The following is a 15,604-nucleotide window of genomic DNA, read 5'->3' as shown; positions in this document are numbered from 1 at the left end:
AAGTACTATTGTCAGTACAGCTTTAGGAAGAAATCATGCTGAGTTAGGCAATTAACTGTTACCAAAAAGGTAGTTGGCCAAACTAGAACACTGATCACTGTTTAATAGCCCAAAAGCTAGCTTACTATAAAATTTGGTTTAAGTAAGAAATTTTTGACTTTTTAGTTTTGTTTTGTTTATACGGTTTGAACCCTTACTATACCAGGGCCTTAAATGTAACAAACACAGTTTGAGTACAAGCTTTTTGTTTGTCTTTTGAAACAGAGTCTCTCCAAGTAGCGCTGGCTTGTCCTGGAACTCTTAGATGTAGACCAGGCTGGCCTTGAACACATATAGGTCTACCTGCCTCCTCTGTCTTCCAAGTGCTGGGATGATTCTTCGTGATCAAATTCTGTCCATTTGGATTTCCAGGTTGAAGCAGCATAGACAGATTCTGCTGAAGAAGGCAGAAGTTCCTAGTGTACTATTTTTGCTGAGGGTTTTTTGGTATTTGTTTTATTTTAAAACAGGGTATCATGTGTCCTGGGCTGGCCTTGAACTCACTGTGTAACTGAGGATATGATTGAGCTCCTTATCATCATCCCTCTTCCTACCTATTGCAGGAATTAGTGGCATATGCCACTAATTCAATGCTTGGAAAAAATCAATGTTTGATTTTTGCTGCTTTTTTTTTTTTTTTAACTTGAGATATAATTAAAACACTATAATGGTCTGGCAAGATGGCTCCATGGATAAAGGCCCTTGCCACCCCAAGTCTAACAGCATAAGTTCAATCCTTGGGACTCACATGGTAGAAGGAGACAACCAGGTGTTCCTCTGACACCCACATGCAGATTGGCACATGAGCGTCGCACACACATAGCGTACACGTGTACAAAATAAATCATCAGCCTGCAGTATATTCACAAGGTTGTCTAGCTGTCATCATTAAAACTCTAGAATGTTCCCAATGCCCTATCCTTTGGTTATTTTAAACAGTCACTAAGTATGTGACCTCAGCTCCAGGATAGTTAACAGGCAGAGAAACCATTCACATCTGTAGTTCTTAGGAGTAATTTCTTGCTGTTCCCTGGACAATAACAGCCAAGAATTTGTCGTCCTGCTAGAAACATTTCTGCTGCTATAGTCAGTTCTCTAAGCTAAGTCTTATTATACTTACTGGTCATGGGGTGGATGACTAGTACCAGGCCTTCACACATACCTTTTGTGTTCATACCCTGCTACAAAGTCAGGTGGTCTCACTGCCTTTTCTCCTTCATTCCAGCAAATTATGCGCACAGCCATGAAGTATAACCTGGGATTGGACCTAAGAACAGCTGCCTATGTCAACGCCATTGAGAAAGTCTTCAAGGTGTACAATGAAGCTGGCGTGACCTTCACATAGACAGGTCACCACTGACTTCTTTACCGCCCACTTCACCTGTAACTTCTGCAGACCTGTCACAAGTTTACATGTAACCACAGAAATCTGTTCTTGTGACTCATTAGCTAATGGACACTGTTCTCAGCAAGTCAGTCTGAATCAGCCCCTTAAGAGAAGAGATTAGGTTAGAGGATCATGTACAAGCTGAAGTGTAAAAGTAGGAATCACGTGTATCAGAAGCTGGTCAGGTACTTTTTCTAAGTAAAGTCCCTGCCCGCCTCCTGGCTGTGCTGCCTTGCTCTGGGCCCTTCCCAACGGGGTCAGTGCTGTTGCCAGGGAAGGCAGTCCAGAGCACTCAGCCACTTCTGGACAAGTCTGGGAACTTGGACACATAAAAGAATAGGTGTGTGGCATTTTCCAAAGGTGGCATGGTCCTCAAATGAGTTATTGCTATTTTACATCTACAGAATAACTCAGTTTTCTAAGTTGCAAACAAAAATAAAAGCTATTTCTCTTATGTACTTTATTCTTTGGAATAAAATTAGTACATGCTGCTGTAATAAAGTTGCCTTTAATCACTTAAGCCTAACCTTGACTCAAGCAGTGAATGCCTAAAACATAATAAATGGCAGAAGCTAGTTTCTATAACATAAAGCAGTGTTGTTTCTATAGCTTATTGGCACTGCATTGCTGTCCAGGAGAAACAAAGTGGCACTATGGAGGCACTGTCCTCATCTCAAATGACAGGGACTCGGGGGAATTTGTAGCCCAGTCCAGGGAGAGCAGTAACCTATTTACCATGAAAGTGACTTGCTCCTCCCATTTGAAGATCTATTGAACTGTAATTCAAATAGTGTCCCAGAAAAACCCCTTGGGCTCTCTGTTTGGAGTCTGGCTGGCTCCAAGCACAGCCAGTGGCCCTCAAATGACTGTGCCCCTTCTTCCCAGGCTTTGCTCTGCATACAGCTTCACTAACAGCAGGCTGGAGACTGCCTGCCTGGGGTTGACTTTTGTTTGGGGAGTCATTGGCCGGGCCTTTTGAATAAGAGTGTCCCACAGAAGTACCAGATATTATTTATATAAGAATGAATGCTTTTTTTTTTTTTTTTTTTTTTTAAACAATGCCCTTTCAGAAATTTCTGACTACTTTGTTAACTGCATGATTAACCTGGTGATAAAAGCAGTTATTAAAAGTCTACCTTTTCCAAAGATTATGTTTCTTTTCTGTGTTTTCATATTTGATAGTCTCTTAGTAGATGATAAAACAGTAATTGAGGTTCAAAATTTTTCATAACTACCTATGTCACTTCTTTTGTTATGAACTGCTCAACTTTTGTTTTGGCTTGGTTTTTAGATTTTTAAGATGGTTTCTCTGTATAGCACTGAATATTCTGTAACTCTGTTTATAGACCAGGCTGGTCCTGAACTCATATAGAGATTCACCTGCCTTTGCCTTTCAAGTGCTGGGATTAAAGGTGTGCACCACCGGCCTGGTTAGCTTTTGTACTCCTATAGACCAGACTGGTCTTGAAGTCACAGAGATCTGCCTGCCTCTGCCTACTGAGTGCTGAGATTTAAGGCTCATGCCACCACTGCCCAGTTAGCTGCTCAAATTTTATTTCTGAAATATATTTTTTATTTCATTTAATTAAGCTGTAATGGCTATTCTTTGGGAAGAAGCTGTAGTGTGTAAAACTAATATACTAGTATAATTTCTGTTACTTTTTATTCATTTGTTTGGAACAGAGTCTTATGTAGTCCAGGCTGGCCTCAAACCTATTAGTTGGGTTGCACTCATCCTGATCTTCCTGCCTATTGTTCCAGAGTGCTGCCATCATACCTGTCTTTTTCTAGTGTCTTTAAAATAAAATTTTGTTTGAAGCAATTTAGCTGCAGAACTTAGCAGCTACTTAAGATAATGTGGGGCCAAGTATCGGTGGTGCAAGGCAAGCAGACCTCTGTGAATCGAGGCCAGCCTGGTCTACATTGACATACCACAGAGACTATGATGGAACCCATAGCCATGATGGAACCAGTTTAGATGCCCATCAGTGGAGGAATGGATGAAACACTATGGCATATTCCCAATGAAGTATTTTTTTAAGCTATGAAGAATGAATTTGTGGCATTAGCAGGAAGGTGGATAAAACAGTGGATTATCACATTAAGCATGCTATCATTCAGATTCTAGGGATTTTGGTTTTTTAAGATTTTTTAAAATTTATTTTCTTTAATTTCTATGTGTTTGGGTGTTTTGCCTGCATATGTGTCTGTCTGTGGTGCCTATGGAAGCCAGGAGAACACAGCAGATTCCCTGAGGCTGGAGTCATAGAAGGTTGTAACCCACCACCATATCGGTTCTGAAAATAGAACCAGGGTTCTTAGACTCTGGACCATCTCTTCAAGCCCAGGATTTATACCTTTTTATTTTATGTATGAGTGTTTTATATCCCTAGAAACTGAAGTTTCCAGTAGTTATAAACTGCTGTGTGGGTACTATGAACCAAACCCCGGGTCCTCTACAAGCAACAAGTACTTTTAACTGCTAAGCCATATCTTCAGAGAGAGAGAGAGAGAGAGAGAGAGAGAGTGTGTGTGTGTGTGTGTGTGTGTGTGTGTGTGTGTGTGTGTGTGTTTGAGAGAGATGAAAGCAATGTGGGACAAAGAGAAAGGTAAATAGTGTCAGTTTTTTAAGTTAGGTGTGGGGCACATACCTTTAGTTGGTTAAGTTAATACATATGTGAGGCCAAAGAAGGGGAACAGGAGAGGCTGAACAAGGAAGGGTAACAGCAGTCAAATATGAGCAAATGGTAAGTGAAAAGCTATAATGACGCCCATTTTATACACTTGGGTGGTAGAGGCAGGAGGTCAAAGTCATGTTTAGCCAGCAAAGCCTATGTGAACCCTGGCTGAAAAAGCAAAAGGTACTGAAAATATATTAAGTGAGGGGTTAAGGGTGTAGCTCAGATGCTAGAGTGCTTAGGTTCAGTGCTCTGCACCACATAAACAGACTGGTAGCACACACGATCTCACTAGGGAGGTTGAGGCAGGAGGATTACAAGTTCAGAATCATCTTCAGCTATGCCATAGCTAGTATAACTACCCACTGGTAGTGTTTATGTGTGTTTGTTTTTGGGTGCTTATAAATCCTCAAATGGGTTCTATCTATAAGTGTTAATGTAGGGAAAAGAGAGAAAGGTATGCTGACCAGTTTCCATTTACAGAAGTGCCAAAGTTGTTTTTGATTTCCACACACAGAAGCTTCAGTTTCTGCCTCTGTAGCCAACTATAAGGGTACAAGAAAACCTCTGGAAGTTTGCAAGCCATGCCAGTGGCGGTAGTAACGGTGCACTTGGGTATTCTTAGGGTATAATTAAGCATACCTTTGCTAGTCACTGTGGGTGTCATGAATTGTGAGGCCTGGAGAATGAGCATAGAGTGACTCCCTCTCAGTCCATACCAGGCAGTTGGCTGCTGAGGTCTCCCAGACCTTCTTAGGGCATGTTACCCTAATCTTGGTTATGGTGGAAAAGTTAGGGATTAGAGAAGATGCTCACAAAGGGGTCTAGTCACCCCTGAAAGTCTCCTGCTGTGCCTTTAGGAAAACTAAGTTCTCTCTGGGAACTGCAAGGCATCTTTCTAGTTCTCTAGTCGGTGATTCATAAAACAATGTCGGAAAACCACAGGGTAGCGCATTCCAAGAGCTGGATCCGGATCCGGAGTGAAACAGCTCTCAAACAAGGGCTACCTTGGTGACTGCCTAAGAAAGGCAGGTAAAAGGCTGAGAATGGAATTTCTGTGTCTTGCTCATGGCACCTACCTTTTCTAATCCTGTGGGCTGGGGAAGAATGTGACATACTGCTGCTGTGGTAGGTCACAGACAACTTTTCCACTAAAAACTAGGGTTGTGTGTTCCTAATAGCCTAATAGATTGCTTGAGTAGCCATCAGGTTTAAACACCGCGAGAGACAGGTTGTAGAGTTGGGATCAAAAGAGAGGTTTAGCAGTGAAGAGCTACTGGCTGCTCTTCCAGAGAACACACATTCAATTCCAGGACCCACATGGTGGATCACAGTTGTCCTTTAACTCCCATCTTAACATCATCTCTGGTCTCTGTGGGTACCAGGCACACTCATAGGGCACATATATACAGGCAAATTTTAAAACAAATACCGGCTAGTGTGATAGTTAAGTATTCAGCCCCTGGACCCCACCCTGGACATTTTTAGGGATGCTGATATTTTGTGGGGGGAGGTTCTAGGGACCAGAGGCCAGCTCAATGAGACTGTATTCCCTCTCCATACCCTTGTTGAGTGGCCTTTCTGAACTAATTCCGAAGTCTGTTATATATGGCCAGTCTAGAACTAGCAAGACTTCATATTTGCCAAGGAGTTCTGTGTGCAGGTTGGGGATCCTCTTCAACTGTCGGTTAAGCAGTGCCTCTGCAAGGTAGGTCAGAGATGAGACCTTTGTCCTTAGCATGTGCACAGCCCTGCACAGGGCATCTCCACATCCCAGAAACAAGTTGGAATATACCATCCCTGCAGACCTCACACTTGGCAGTTTTTCCATAAAAGCTTCTTATCCTGCTGTTTGCTCAAACTGCTGGCAGCCACCAACGTAAATGATGACGCCTGAGTGTTTTTGTCAACTGCCCCCAGTGAAAAGACTTAATGTAACTGAGCAGTCAGGAGAAATAAAGGCAGCCTGGCAGTGGGTGTTCTAGGGACTAGCGGCCAGCTCAAATGATGTCAAGTCTACAGTTTAGTGATCTGCTTGTTCCTGTGGTGCTCTAAATGGACCCAGGGCTAGCAAGTGCTCTACCGTTAAGCTTCAATGCCAGCCCCTGTTTTTTTGAGGTAGGGTCTCCCTATATAGCTCAAGCTGGCCACAAACTCATGATCCTCTTGCCTCTCCATCCTGAGTGTTGGAATTTAAGGTGTTTGTCACCATGCCCAGCTAAATGAGTCTTGAAAGAAGGAATTCCAGCTACATTCTGTCTTTCCAGGGGCTTCCAGGCTGTTCAGCCTTTGAGACAGGGTGTTAATTCTTGTATCCCAGGCTGGCCTTGAACTTTTGTCAGTCCTAATTCAAACTTCGGCATGTTAGAATTTCAGGACTATAGATTGTTACTAACAGCAGGCCATTGGTTTTCTAGACTGGTGAAACCAGGGAGGGTAGAGAATGATCCAAGAATAAGACAAGCTGAAAACACTACACCACATTTTTCCTGACACTGGAGCCCATCCTGGAACTCGTACTGCAGACCAGGCTGGCCTCAAACTCAGAGACCCGCCTGCCTCTGCCTCCTGAGTGCTGGGATTAAAGGTGTGCACCACCAATGCCTGGCTCTGACACTATTATTTTGTTAACACTGACTTCATGCCCTTCATTGCCAAGTACACTTAGAAGAAAATGAAATATGGAAGACTGGGAACAACTGTGGGAGGTGGATTAAGATGTAGGCAGGACTTTAACTCTCTTTGGAGATGGGACAATTTTTTTTTAATATCTTATTGTTATTGTGGGGTAGAAGCATGCCCATGCCATGCTGTGCGTACCTGCAGAGGTCAGAGGACAGCTTTGAGGAGCTGGTTCTATCCCTGTGCTGTTACATGGGTCCCAGGGATTGAATTCAAGCCATCAAGCTTACTCAGCAAGCATTTTATCCACTGAGCCATCTCACCAGCTTAAGATAGAACAGTTTCATTGTTTGTCTAACGTGTGCCCTGTGGACTAGTTCACATGAGCTGCCATGCATGTTCAGCAATGCAAGCTGGCCTCCATAGCCTGTTAAGCAGAAAACCCTCAGTGAGTCCACAAAGCCATGGTTCTCTGCTTCCCAATGCTGCCCCTGCACTCTCCCCAAGTGGTAACAAACTCAACCCTTGATAAGCTAGTGTGCTCTCCACAACCGAATTTTTAAAACAAGTGTGCTGGTTTCCTCTTCAAATCAAACATCAGAGAAATATGCAGTGCCAAAGTAAGAATTTCTCATATTCCCACAGACAGAACCACTGCTAATATTTTTGCCAGGTATGAGCTGTCTAAGTTTTTATGCTGTTCTTATATAATAATATCATTTGCCTTTTTTTTTTTTTTCCCTTCAGGCCTGGACATGGATCTTGCATGCCTTAGGCAAGCACTCTATCACTGGGCTATCCTCAGCCCTTCCTCATCAGTAGCCCTGTGCAATTCACTCCCTTTATAGGTAGTATTTGTTAGCCAAAGTGGTTGGTAACCTTCCAGGCACAGATCCCATTACCAGAGCAAGGAACTTATAGTTCAGTAGAACTTATAGGTACCATCTCCTTATTGTGTGGCAAGCCTCATGAATAGCACAACTTGCCACCTGAGTGATGTCTAGTGATTTCCAGATGTTTCCATCTTGCTATCATGCTCTTGCTACCATGAACATGTTATATAAGAAGTTTGCATTTCCCACTTGGCAACTTTACACACCCAAAGAGACTATTTCGATCCATGGCTGCCACTCATACTGTCCTTAGGTCTATAAGCTTGGGTACATTTAGAAATCTTTAGGAGCCAAAGCAAGATAAGCCCAGCACTCGCTAGACAGTGTTATGTTCCAGTGTTGACCTTTGGATAGCTTGTGCTTTCTAGAAATCTGTGAGAAACTTCCAGAAGAGCAAAAACATGGCAAGAAACTAATCTATCCTTTGACCAAAATACCTTTTCTCTTCATTTCTGCTAAGAGCAAATAGCTTCCAGCAAGATAAATAAAAATTTAGAGCCAGACATGGTGACCTAAGCCTTTGATCCCAGCACTCAGGTCACAGGGGCAAACAGATTTCTGTGATTTCAAGGCCAGCCTGGTCTGTATGTAGATCGAGTTCCAGGACAGCCAGGGCTAAACAGAGAAACCCTATCTTGAAGGAAAAAAAAAAAAAAAACATACAGTTTTACATAGAATCTCTCTTAATCTATGTGCTAAAAATGCGTGTTGCACATGGAGACCAGATGTTGGTGTTGGGTATCTTCCTCCACCACTTTTCACCCTGATTTTTGAGGCAGGGTCTCTCTTTGAACCTGGAGCTCACCGTTTCATTCAGCTTGACTGGCTGGCAAGCAAGATGCCAGGATCCACCGATCTCTGCTCCCCTGCCTAGGAATTTAACATGGATGTTGGGGGCTCAAACTCAGGTCCTCACACTTGTCCAGCAAGTACTTTGTCCACTTTGTCCCCAGCCTGTTTTGTTGTTTTTTGGTTTGGGGCGTTTTATTTCCCTGGGGTTTATGTAGCCCAGGCTGGCTTTGAATTCAGCCTCCTTCCTCCACCTCCTAAATGCTGGAACTTACAGCATTTACCACCACACCTGACTTCTGTTCCAGAACTTCTAAATGCTGTCCACTTGCACCCTGTTTATACACATGTTCTTCTGTAGCCTAGGCTAGCCTCAAACTCACTGTATGGCTGAAGCTTGATCTTGAACTCCTGATCCTCCTGTCTCAGCTACTGAGTGCTGAGATGTCAGGGCTGTGCCACCACATCCAGTCCCCCACACATATATTTGAACTGTGAGGTGCTGATTGCTCCTGAGAAGAAGGAAGGAGGGCCACTGCCACCCACTACCTGTCTCGGCCATATGTCTCCAAGTGGAGTACACCAGGGGCCTCCAGAAACTAACAGTGGATTTCTTCCTTCATAACTGGCTTCTGTACCCGCAGAGGAAATGCTCATCTGGGTCTCAGCATGGGCAGCCCAGCTGTGTGCGCCCTGAGTCCTGGTAGAACCTGATCTTCCATTGCAAGGAAAAGCAAAGATGGCTACAGCGAATGTGCGCTGTGTCCCTTGAGCGCCTGCGCACCTGTGCACTCCTGCAGCAGAGGCTGGGGGTGGAATCTGTGGCAGAGAACAGGCGAAGTGCTGGTTAAGCTGTTGGTTCACCTGACAAATAAAGAAGGGAAGAAGAGGAAGAGAGAGCTGGGGGAGGGCTAAGAGTTCAAGGTGTGAAAACTCCCTAGGGAAAGGCCTTGCTGTGCAGTCATGCAGACCTGAACTCCATCCTCAGAACCCACGTTTAAAATTAATTAAAACAGCTATGGAGATGATGCGTGCTCACATTCCCAGTGCTGGCGCGGTGGAAACAGGCAAATCCCTGGGGCTTGCTGCCAGCCAGGCAGGTCTACACACACACATACACACACACACACACACACACACACACACACACACACACGCACGCACGCACGCACGCAGGCGCGCATGTACACCCACAAACACAAGGACTGCTTGCTGGAATGATAATCCCTCATCTGATTCATTGGGTGGAAACCACAAGAGCAGCAGGTACCCACCATATTGGATGCTCCTCTAAGGCAGAGGAAAAGCTGATACTATATAGTGTTTCCATTAAAAAAAAGATTTAGCCTTGTCAGGCATTTGCCTGTGATCCCACACTCAGGAGGTGGAGTCAAAAAGATCAGGAATTCAAGGTCAGCCTCAGCTAAGCAGCAAAAGTGAGTTCAGGCCAACCTACCCCAAATAAGGCCTTTGTCCAAAACAAACAAACAACAAAGAACAACAAAAAGACACTGCCTGGGGTTTCCATCCAAAGGGGAGTAAATGCAGGACTCTGTTCACATTCCAGACTTTTTATTGACATTCAGGAAGGGCCAGGCAGGTGGTGGCTCACTGTCCCAGTCTACCCAAGCCTTCTGCAGCATGGGTAACAGCATCGGTGACAGTGTGGGTCACCTTCTCCGTCACCTCCTTCACCACTCTGTCCCCTGATTCTTGGGCTTTCTTTAGGGCATCGGTAAGGGCTGTTGGAAAAAGAAAAGAGAAAGTGTAGGGTGAGTGGCCCCCTGTTTCTAGGGAGAGCCTGAGGGGTAAGGCTATGTTAGGGATCAGGCCTGGAGCAGCTCCGGGGGACAAAGGACAGCGTGCCACAGTCATAACAAATCCAATGTGGCTTGATTTTCCCTGACAACTTTTACTTCTTCAAATTTGAGTGAGACAGCGTGAACAGCTCAAGGGTGTGCTGGCTACTTACATTATTTTTCTAGAAACTGCTTCATTGTATTCTTAGACCATTTTTATGATGATTGCTATATTGGTTTGCTGTTTCTGTCATGAACATCTTATCACAGAAGCTCGTGGCCTTCCTTTTGACTTAACTTCCATCTTGCTTTGCTTTGCTTTTTGTGTTCCCTCTGCTTGCCCCTCCTGTGTACAATTGTGAAGTATCATATTGACAGATTTACCTAATGTTTTCTTTATGACTACTGTGTTGTTTTGGTGGTGGTGGTGGTGGTGTTTTTAAAGAGCCTCCCTTCATGCTGGGTGGTGGCGGCAGCGGCAGCAGCTGCAGCCGCTCACACCTTGGATCTCTGTGAGTTCGAGGCCAGCCTGGTCTACAGAGTGAGTTCTAGGACAGCCAGAGCTATACAGAGAGGTCCTGTCTTAAAACAAACAAACAAAAGGACCAAACAAACAAACAGAAAAAGAGCCTCTCCAAGATTATAGCGAAGTCTCTTGGGACACTTCTTTGGTCTGAATTTTTGTGTTCCCAAAATTCCATGCTGTAAGCCTCCTCAAGATCGTGCCATGAAAAATGGGAGTGGTGGTGCTGGCTAGGTTAGCAGGGTGGAGGGAGCCTCCTGAGCAAGAAGGGTAATATCCAGGGGAACAAGCTAATCCTTCAGCCCTGTGAGGACATCGCAGAGAGCCCCGCACGTGTGAGCCGGGGGCCAGCTTCACCAGATGACCCGGCCACTGTCACTAGGGCTTCCAGATTTCATCGGAGAGAGCAACACTTCTTTTCCTTCTCTTTCCCCCTTCTCTTTGAATGAGGATCTCACTACATGATTCAGGCTGGGCTGGTACTTACTCACTGTGTAACCCGGGCGGGCTGGCCTTGAACTCACAATTTTTCTGCCTCATTCTCCCTAGTTCTGGGATAATAAACATGGTCCGCCATGCTTGGCTAGAGAAAAAAGTTGCTGCTGTTTATGAACCATTGAATTTCTGGCATTTCATTTTAAAACAGTCTGATATATTGTGTATTTAAATGTAAGTCCTTCGCCCTGCTGGAGTTTGGAGTGAGATATGTTTTGTACACTGTTTTACTCAAGGCATAATGCATACACAATAAATTCTAAAACAAATACATATTAAAATATACAAATGCCTATTTTAATTGCTGTGCCCCTATGTGCTGCCACGTCACTTTCTGTGGCCTTGTCTTCTTAATATTCCACAGAGAAAACAGCCTAGGTGGAGCCCTGACACAAGGTACAACCTGCACAGATAATTGCCTACGGGGAGGATGTACACATAATTGCAGCCCAGCAGAGAGGATGCTGGATCTGGGGCAGGGCTGGATCTGGTTGAGCAAGAAAAGGATTAGCCCTGGGGCTTGGGCTCCCTTCCTTCCTGCCTGCTTGCTTCAATCTCTCTCTACTTCTCTTTGTATGCTGGGGATGCAACCACTTTATACATGCTAGGTAAGTACCCCACCCCTCCGCCATGCTTTCCTCCCCCCCCCTTCTCCTTCCTTCTTTCCCTCCTCCCCATTCCTATCTTCAAACAAGTCAGCCTTACCCTTCTCTCCAACCTCCTTGGCGTGGTCCACCACCTCCTTCACCACCTCCTCCACGGCATGAACTGCACAGAGATGACAAATTGAGAGTGAAGCTGTGTGTAAGCCCACTTCCCCTCACAATGGCCGAGATGCCCCAGACAAGAAGGAGAGACTCTGCTGTGCCACCCCTAGTCAGGGTTGACAGCTTAGCAAAACCCCTAGCAGCCTCCCTCAGTAGACCCCCAAGATGCTTGGCTGCTGGGGATGCACAAGGTCCCCTATGCCCCTCAGCCTGGAAGGGCATGGATAACTAGAACAACCTTCTGCCGGCTGGAAACTTGAGGCGAGGTAGGCCTGTCTATCAGTTAGCCACATCTGTACATCTCCAGAGAAGCTAAACTCTTCTAGGCAACTCTTCCCAGGAGAGGGAGTCCCTACCCACCTCCAGGTTCTGGAGAGTTTTGATGGGAACATTCCAGAACCCAAAAATTTTAGAGACAAAAGTGTTCCTAACATTGCCTTCCCCTGCCATGTCCTTCACAGCTCAAAAGGCTGGAAGATGAAAGAAGGGGTCCGATCCAGCTGTGGAGTTAAAAATGAAATACGTGCTGGCATGTCTACAGCCACTTCCAAAGAGAACAGCAAACTCGACACAGAGGGACTCATGAACGGCCACCCACAGCCATGGGCCTCAGCTGGCAAAATCATGCCCTAGGTTCTTGGAAGAAATAGAAAATCCCTTTTAGACTTTGAACAGACCAGATTCCATGGTTTCACAATAAATAAAAGAACCTTTGAAGCTTTGAAGTATGGTGAAAATTAAAATCCACCTTCTTTTTTTTTCTGCATAGACTAATGGAAACAGGCAGAATTTTTGTTTCATTTTGTTTTATAGTTCTTTCAAAAATCCAGGGCCTTGTATAGACAAATGTTCTATCGCTAAGCTACACCCTCAGGCTCTAGAATAAGCAATATTGACATAAAAGGTGCTCTGGGCTTCCAGACAGAATGACCTAAGCAGCCAGCACCTGGACTCTGCCTCCTCCTGGAGGCTCCTCAGGGCTGGCCTCCTCCTGACCTCCAAGCAGGCTCAGCCTGGGTCATGGAGCAAGTCCCTACCAGGGAGGCTGCTTGGGCAGTGGCTCTACCCTGAGCAATAACTCCAGCCTTTACATCCCCAGTTCTGCTGACCTCCGGTGGGACCAGTGAGCCTAGCTTCCTGATGGGCCTCAGCCTCAGTCTACCCCAAGGCTCTTCTTGCTTGCCTACTGAGAGCAGCTCTCAACAAGCTCAAGGGAGTCTGTCCCCATCTTCTGGACAGGTGGGAAGCCCCGGCCCCCTTACCTGCTCCTTCAGTTGCTTTCTCAGTGCGGTGGGCCAGGCCCTCAGCCGCCAGCTTGCCCAAGCCTCCCAGCATCGTACAGCAGCAGTGACAGGTACAATGCCACGGACTGGATTAACGTGCTTTTATACATGCCTATGACGGCCTACCAGGCTCTAGGGCACCAAGCCCTTATCCAGCCAGTAGGAGGCTGAGCAATGAGTCAGTTCAGGGCCTGGGTGGGGTTACCCCAGTACTGTGCACTACCCTTCTCTCAATGAGCCCCCTACGTCGTCTGCTAGGAGCTCTGAGAAACCGAGACGGAAGGCAGAACAAGAGAGGTCAGCTCTGGGCATGTTGTGTCCCCACGGCAGGGAACGTGCATGTTCTGTGGGATGGTAGCACTTGGGGACAATAGTCTGTCAGGCCCTGTCTGGGGTCTAAGCTCTCTAAGTCTGAGTGCTGGTGTATTACCTAATGGCAAGGCCCCCAGTCTTCCTACCAGAGTCCCCAGGGTGGCCTAGTCAGGCTTTTAGAGCCTAGAGCCAAAGCAGCCTGAGGTTGGCATATGTGGCCTAGGTACTCCTGCCTTTCCCGCTGCCAGGGACCATGGCCCAGCGGAACAGCCATGTGGTCTCCCCTGAACACGTGTTGCCTCACCCTCTGGAGGACACAGCATTGGTCAGAGGCGTAGTCACCCTGGCTCAGTCAGCTGATTTTCACTCATCCTAGCCCCTGGGTCACCCAGGACAGGGGCAGCCAGCTGGGCCACTTTCTACCTCGGGGTCCAGCTTCTAGGGATGGTCTGGGAGTTTAGCAGTAGCCACATAATTCCCCACATCCTAGACAAGTGGGCAGAAGACCCATCACTGTTTGAGGAGATCGTCTCTAACTAGAATATCCCCATGGAGCAGTTCCCCAACTTCCTGATATGGCGCATGCAGAGGGCTCAGGCTGCCTCCCTCATTACTCAGGGTAGTCAGAGATTCCTCAAGCCACATACCACATGTTGCCTCCCTTAATCAAAGCAAAGCCTCAGTTTCCTCATCTATAAAATGGGACAGCTAGGCCTTCCTGGCTGTGTCACTGGTAGTCAGTGGGTCAAAGCATGCAAGTTCTTGCAAATACCTATTCCCTCCCTCCTGATCATCACGGATGTGCTAGGTAAGTTCCTCTTAGCATCGGGCCCTGCTCACAACAGCAGCGGGCCAAGGGGCAGCTGGGGCGTTAGACCCTTCAGAGCTAGAGAGCTGAGGGATATGAATGCCACTGGCCTAGGGACAGGGGCAGAAGGTCTTCCAGTGTGCCCACTCACGTGGTCTAGACCTGGGTCAGGAGACTGAGGCCTCCTCCCCATGAGGCCTCTCTCAAAGCCATGCTGCTGGGTGTGGCAGAACTTAATTAGTGTTTACCAGACCAAGGGCCCTCACAACCCATGCCCTTCAGAGCTGAGGCCTTCCCACATTCCTGCATTGGCAGGACCTGGGCTGTGGTTAGGGTAGTTAAAGGGTGCTGTGGGCAACAGTACCGCCAGTCCCATGGCCAAACCCAATACAGTCTATTGCTCTCTCCTTAGAGCAGAAGTGGACAGGTGCTTATTTGGAATCGCCCTTGTAAAGAAAAAGAAGGCTGGGAAAATGACTCAGTGGGTAAAACACTTGCCAAGTAAGCCAGAAGACCTGAGTTCAAATCCCCAGGATCCATATAAAGCTGGGAACGCCCATAATCCTAGAACTGGTGTAGAAAAACAGGAGGCAAAGACAGGAGAATCCAGAATGCTGTGGGCCAGCTAGCCAGGTGTGCAGGGGGCGGAGGGTGAGAGCTGTCGCCCTCAGCTGGCCCCTCACGACCCATGTGTCACAGCACATGCATGCCTGCATTCACACACACTAATGTGCACACACAGAGCCTTTTTGTTGTTGTTGTTGTTTTTGGTTTTTTGTTGTTGTTGTTGTTTTGGTTATTCAAGACAGGGTTTATCTATGGCTTTGGAGCCTATCCTGGAACTAGCTCTGTAGACATGGCTGGCCTCGAACTCACAGAGAGCCTGCCTCTACCTCTGGAGTGCTGGGACTAAAGGTGTCTGCCACTACACCCAGCCATGGAAACTTTTCTTTTTAAAGAAAGAAAAGGAACACAAGTGTGATTCTTGCTAATTATACACAAAGATATATGTATGTATGTATGTGTGTGTGTGTCTGTGTGTGTGTGTGTATGTATACAACCCCATGGATTGGGAAAGGGCCATGAAAATGGGGCCCTGGAACTCAAGCAGGTCCAGTTCACCCTATCTTTCTACAGTTTTCCACTTGGGGTGTTAGGTCAGGGAAAGAGTGTGCAGCTGGTGAGAATCGGGCTTCAAAACACATGGAG

General features: G+C 46.3%; 2 protein-coding genes across 2 annotated transcripts in view; one reads left to right on the top strand and one right to left on the bottom strand.

Moving 5' to 3' along the window:
- The window catches only part of Glud1 (glutamate dehydrogenase 1), a 33,372-nt gene extending 30,800 nt beyond the window's left edge, over positions 1-2,572 (top strand). Inside the window, exon 13 of the mRNA XM_051206881.1 lies at positions 1,265-2,572. Within this exon, the coding sequence (XP_051062838.1) occupies positions 1,265-1,384 (120 nt within the window). The 3' untranslated portion in view covers positions 1,385-2,572. The remainder of the gene's footprint in view (positions 1-1,264) is intronic.
- A 7,352-nt stretch (positions 2,573-9,924) lies between these two features.
- Fam25a (family with sequence similarity 25 member A) lies at positions 9,925-13,345 on the bottom strand. The gene is made up of 3 exons (XM_051206779.1): positions 13,255-13,345; positions 11,931-11,993; positions 9,925-10,150 (listed from the first exon to the last, which is right to left on the bottom strand). Exons 1-3 carry the CDS (start codon positions 13,325-13,327, stop codon positions 10,017-10,019), a joined length of 270 nt encoding a protein of 89 aa, XP_051062736.1. The 5' UTR covers positions 13,328-13,345; the 3' UTR covers positions 9,925-10,016.
- Between the last annotated feature and the right edge of the window lie 2,259 nt (positions 13,346-15,604).

This window comes from Phodopus roborovskii, unplaced genomic scaffold, assembly GCF_943737965.1.
Source record: "Phodopus roborovskii unplaced genomic scaffold, PHOROB, whole genome shotgun sequence".
In the NCBI taxonomy this organism is placed as follows: Eukaryota; Metazoa; Chordata; class Mammalia; order Rodentia; family Cricetidae; genus Phodopus; species Phodopus roborovskii.
The sequence above is the reverse complement of the archived record's forward strand: the minus strand, read 5'-3'. Positions and strand labels throughout refer to the sequence as shown.

Bases quoted from the DNA above. Each gene is read 5' to 3' on its own strand.
- Fam25a (XM_051206779.1), bottom strand. From the start codon at position 13,327: ATGCTGGGAGGCTTGGGCAAGCTGGCGGCTGAGGGCCTGGCCCACCGC. The intron at 11,994-13,254 runs GTAAGGGGGCCG...ATCTCTGTGCAG, and splicing joins GAAAGCAACTGAAGGAGCAG to TTCATGCCGTGGAGGAGGTG. The intron at 10,151-11,930 runs GTAAGGCTGACT...TTTTTCCAACAG, and splicing joins CAAGGAGGTTGGAGAGAAGG to CCCTTACCGATGCCCTAAAG.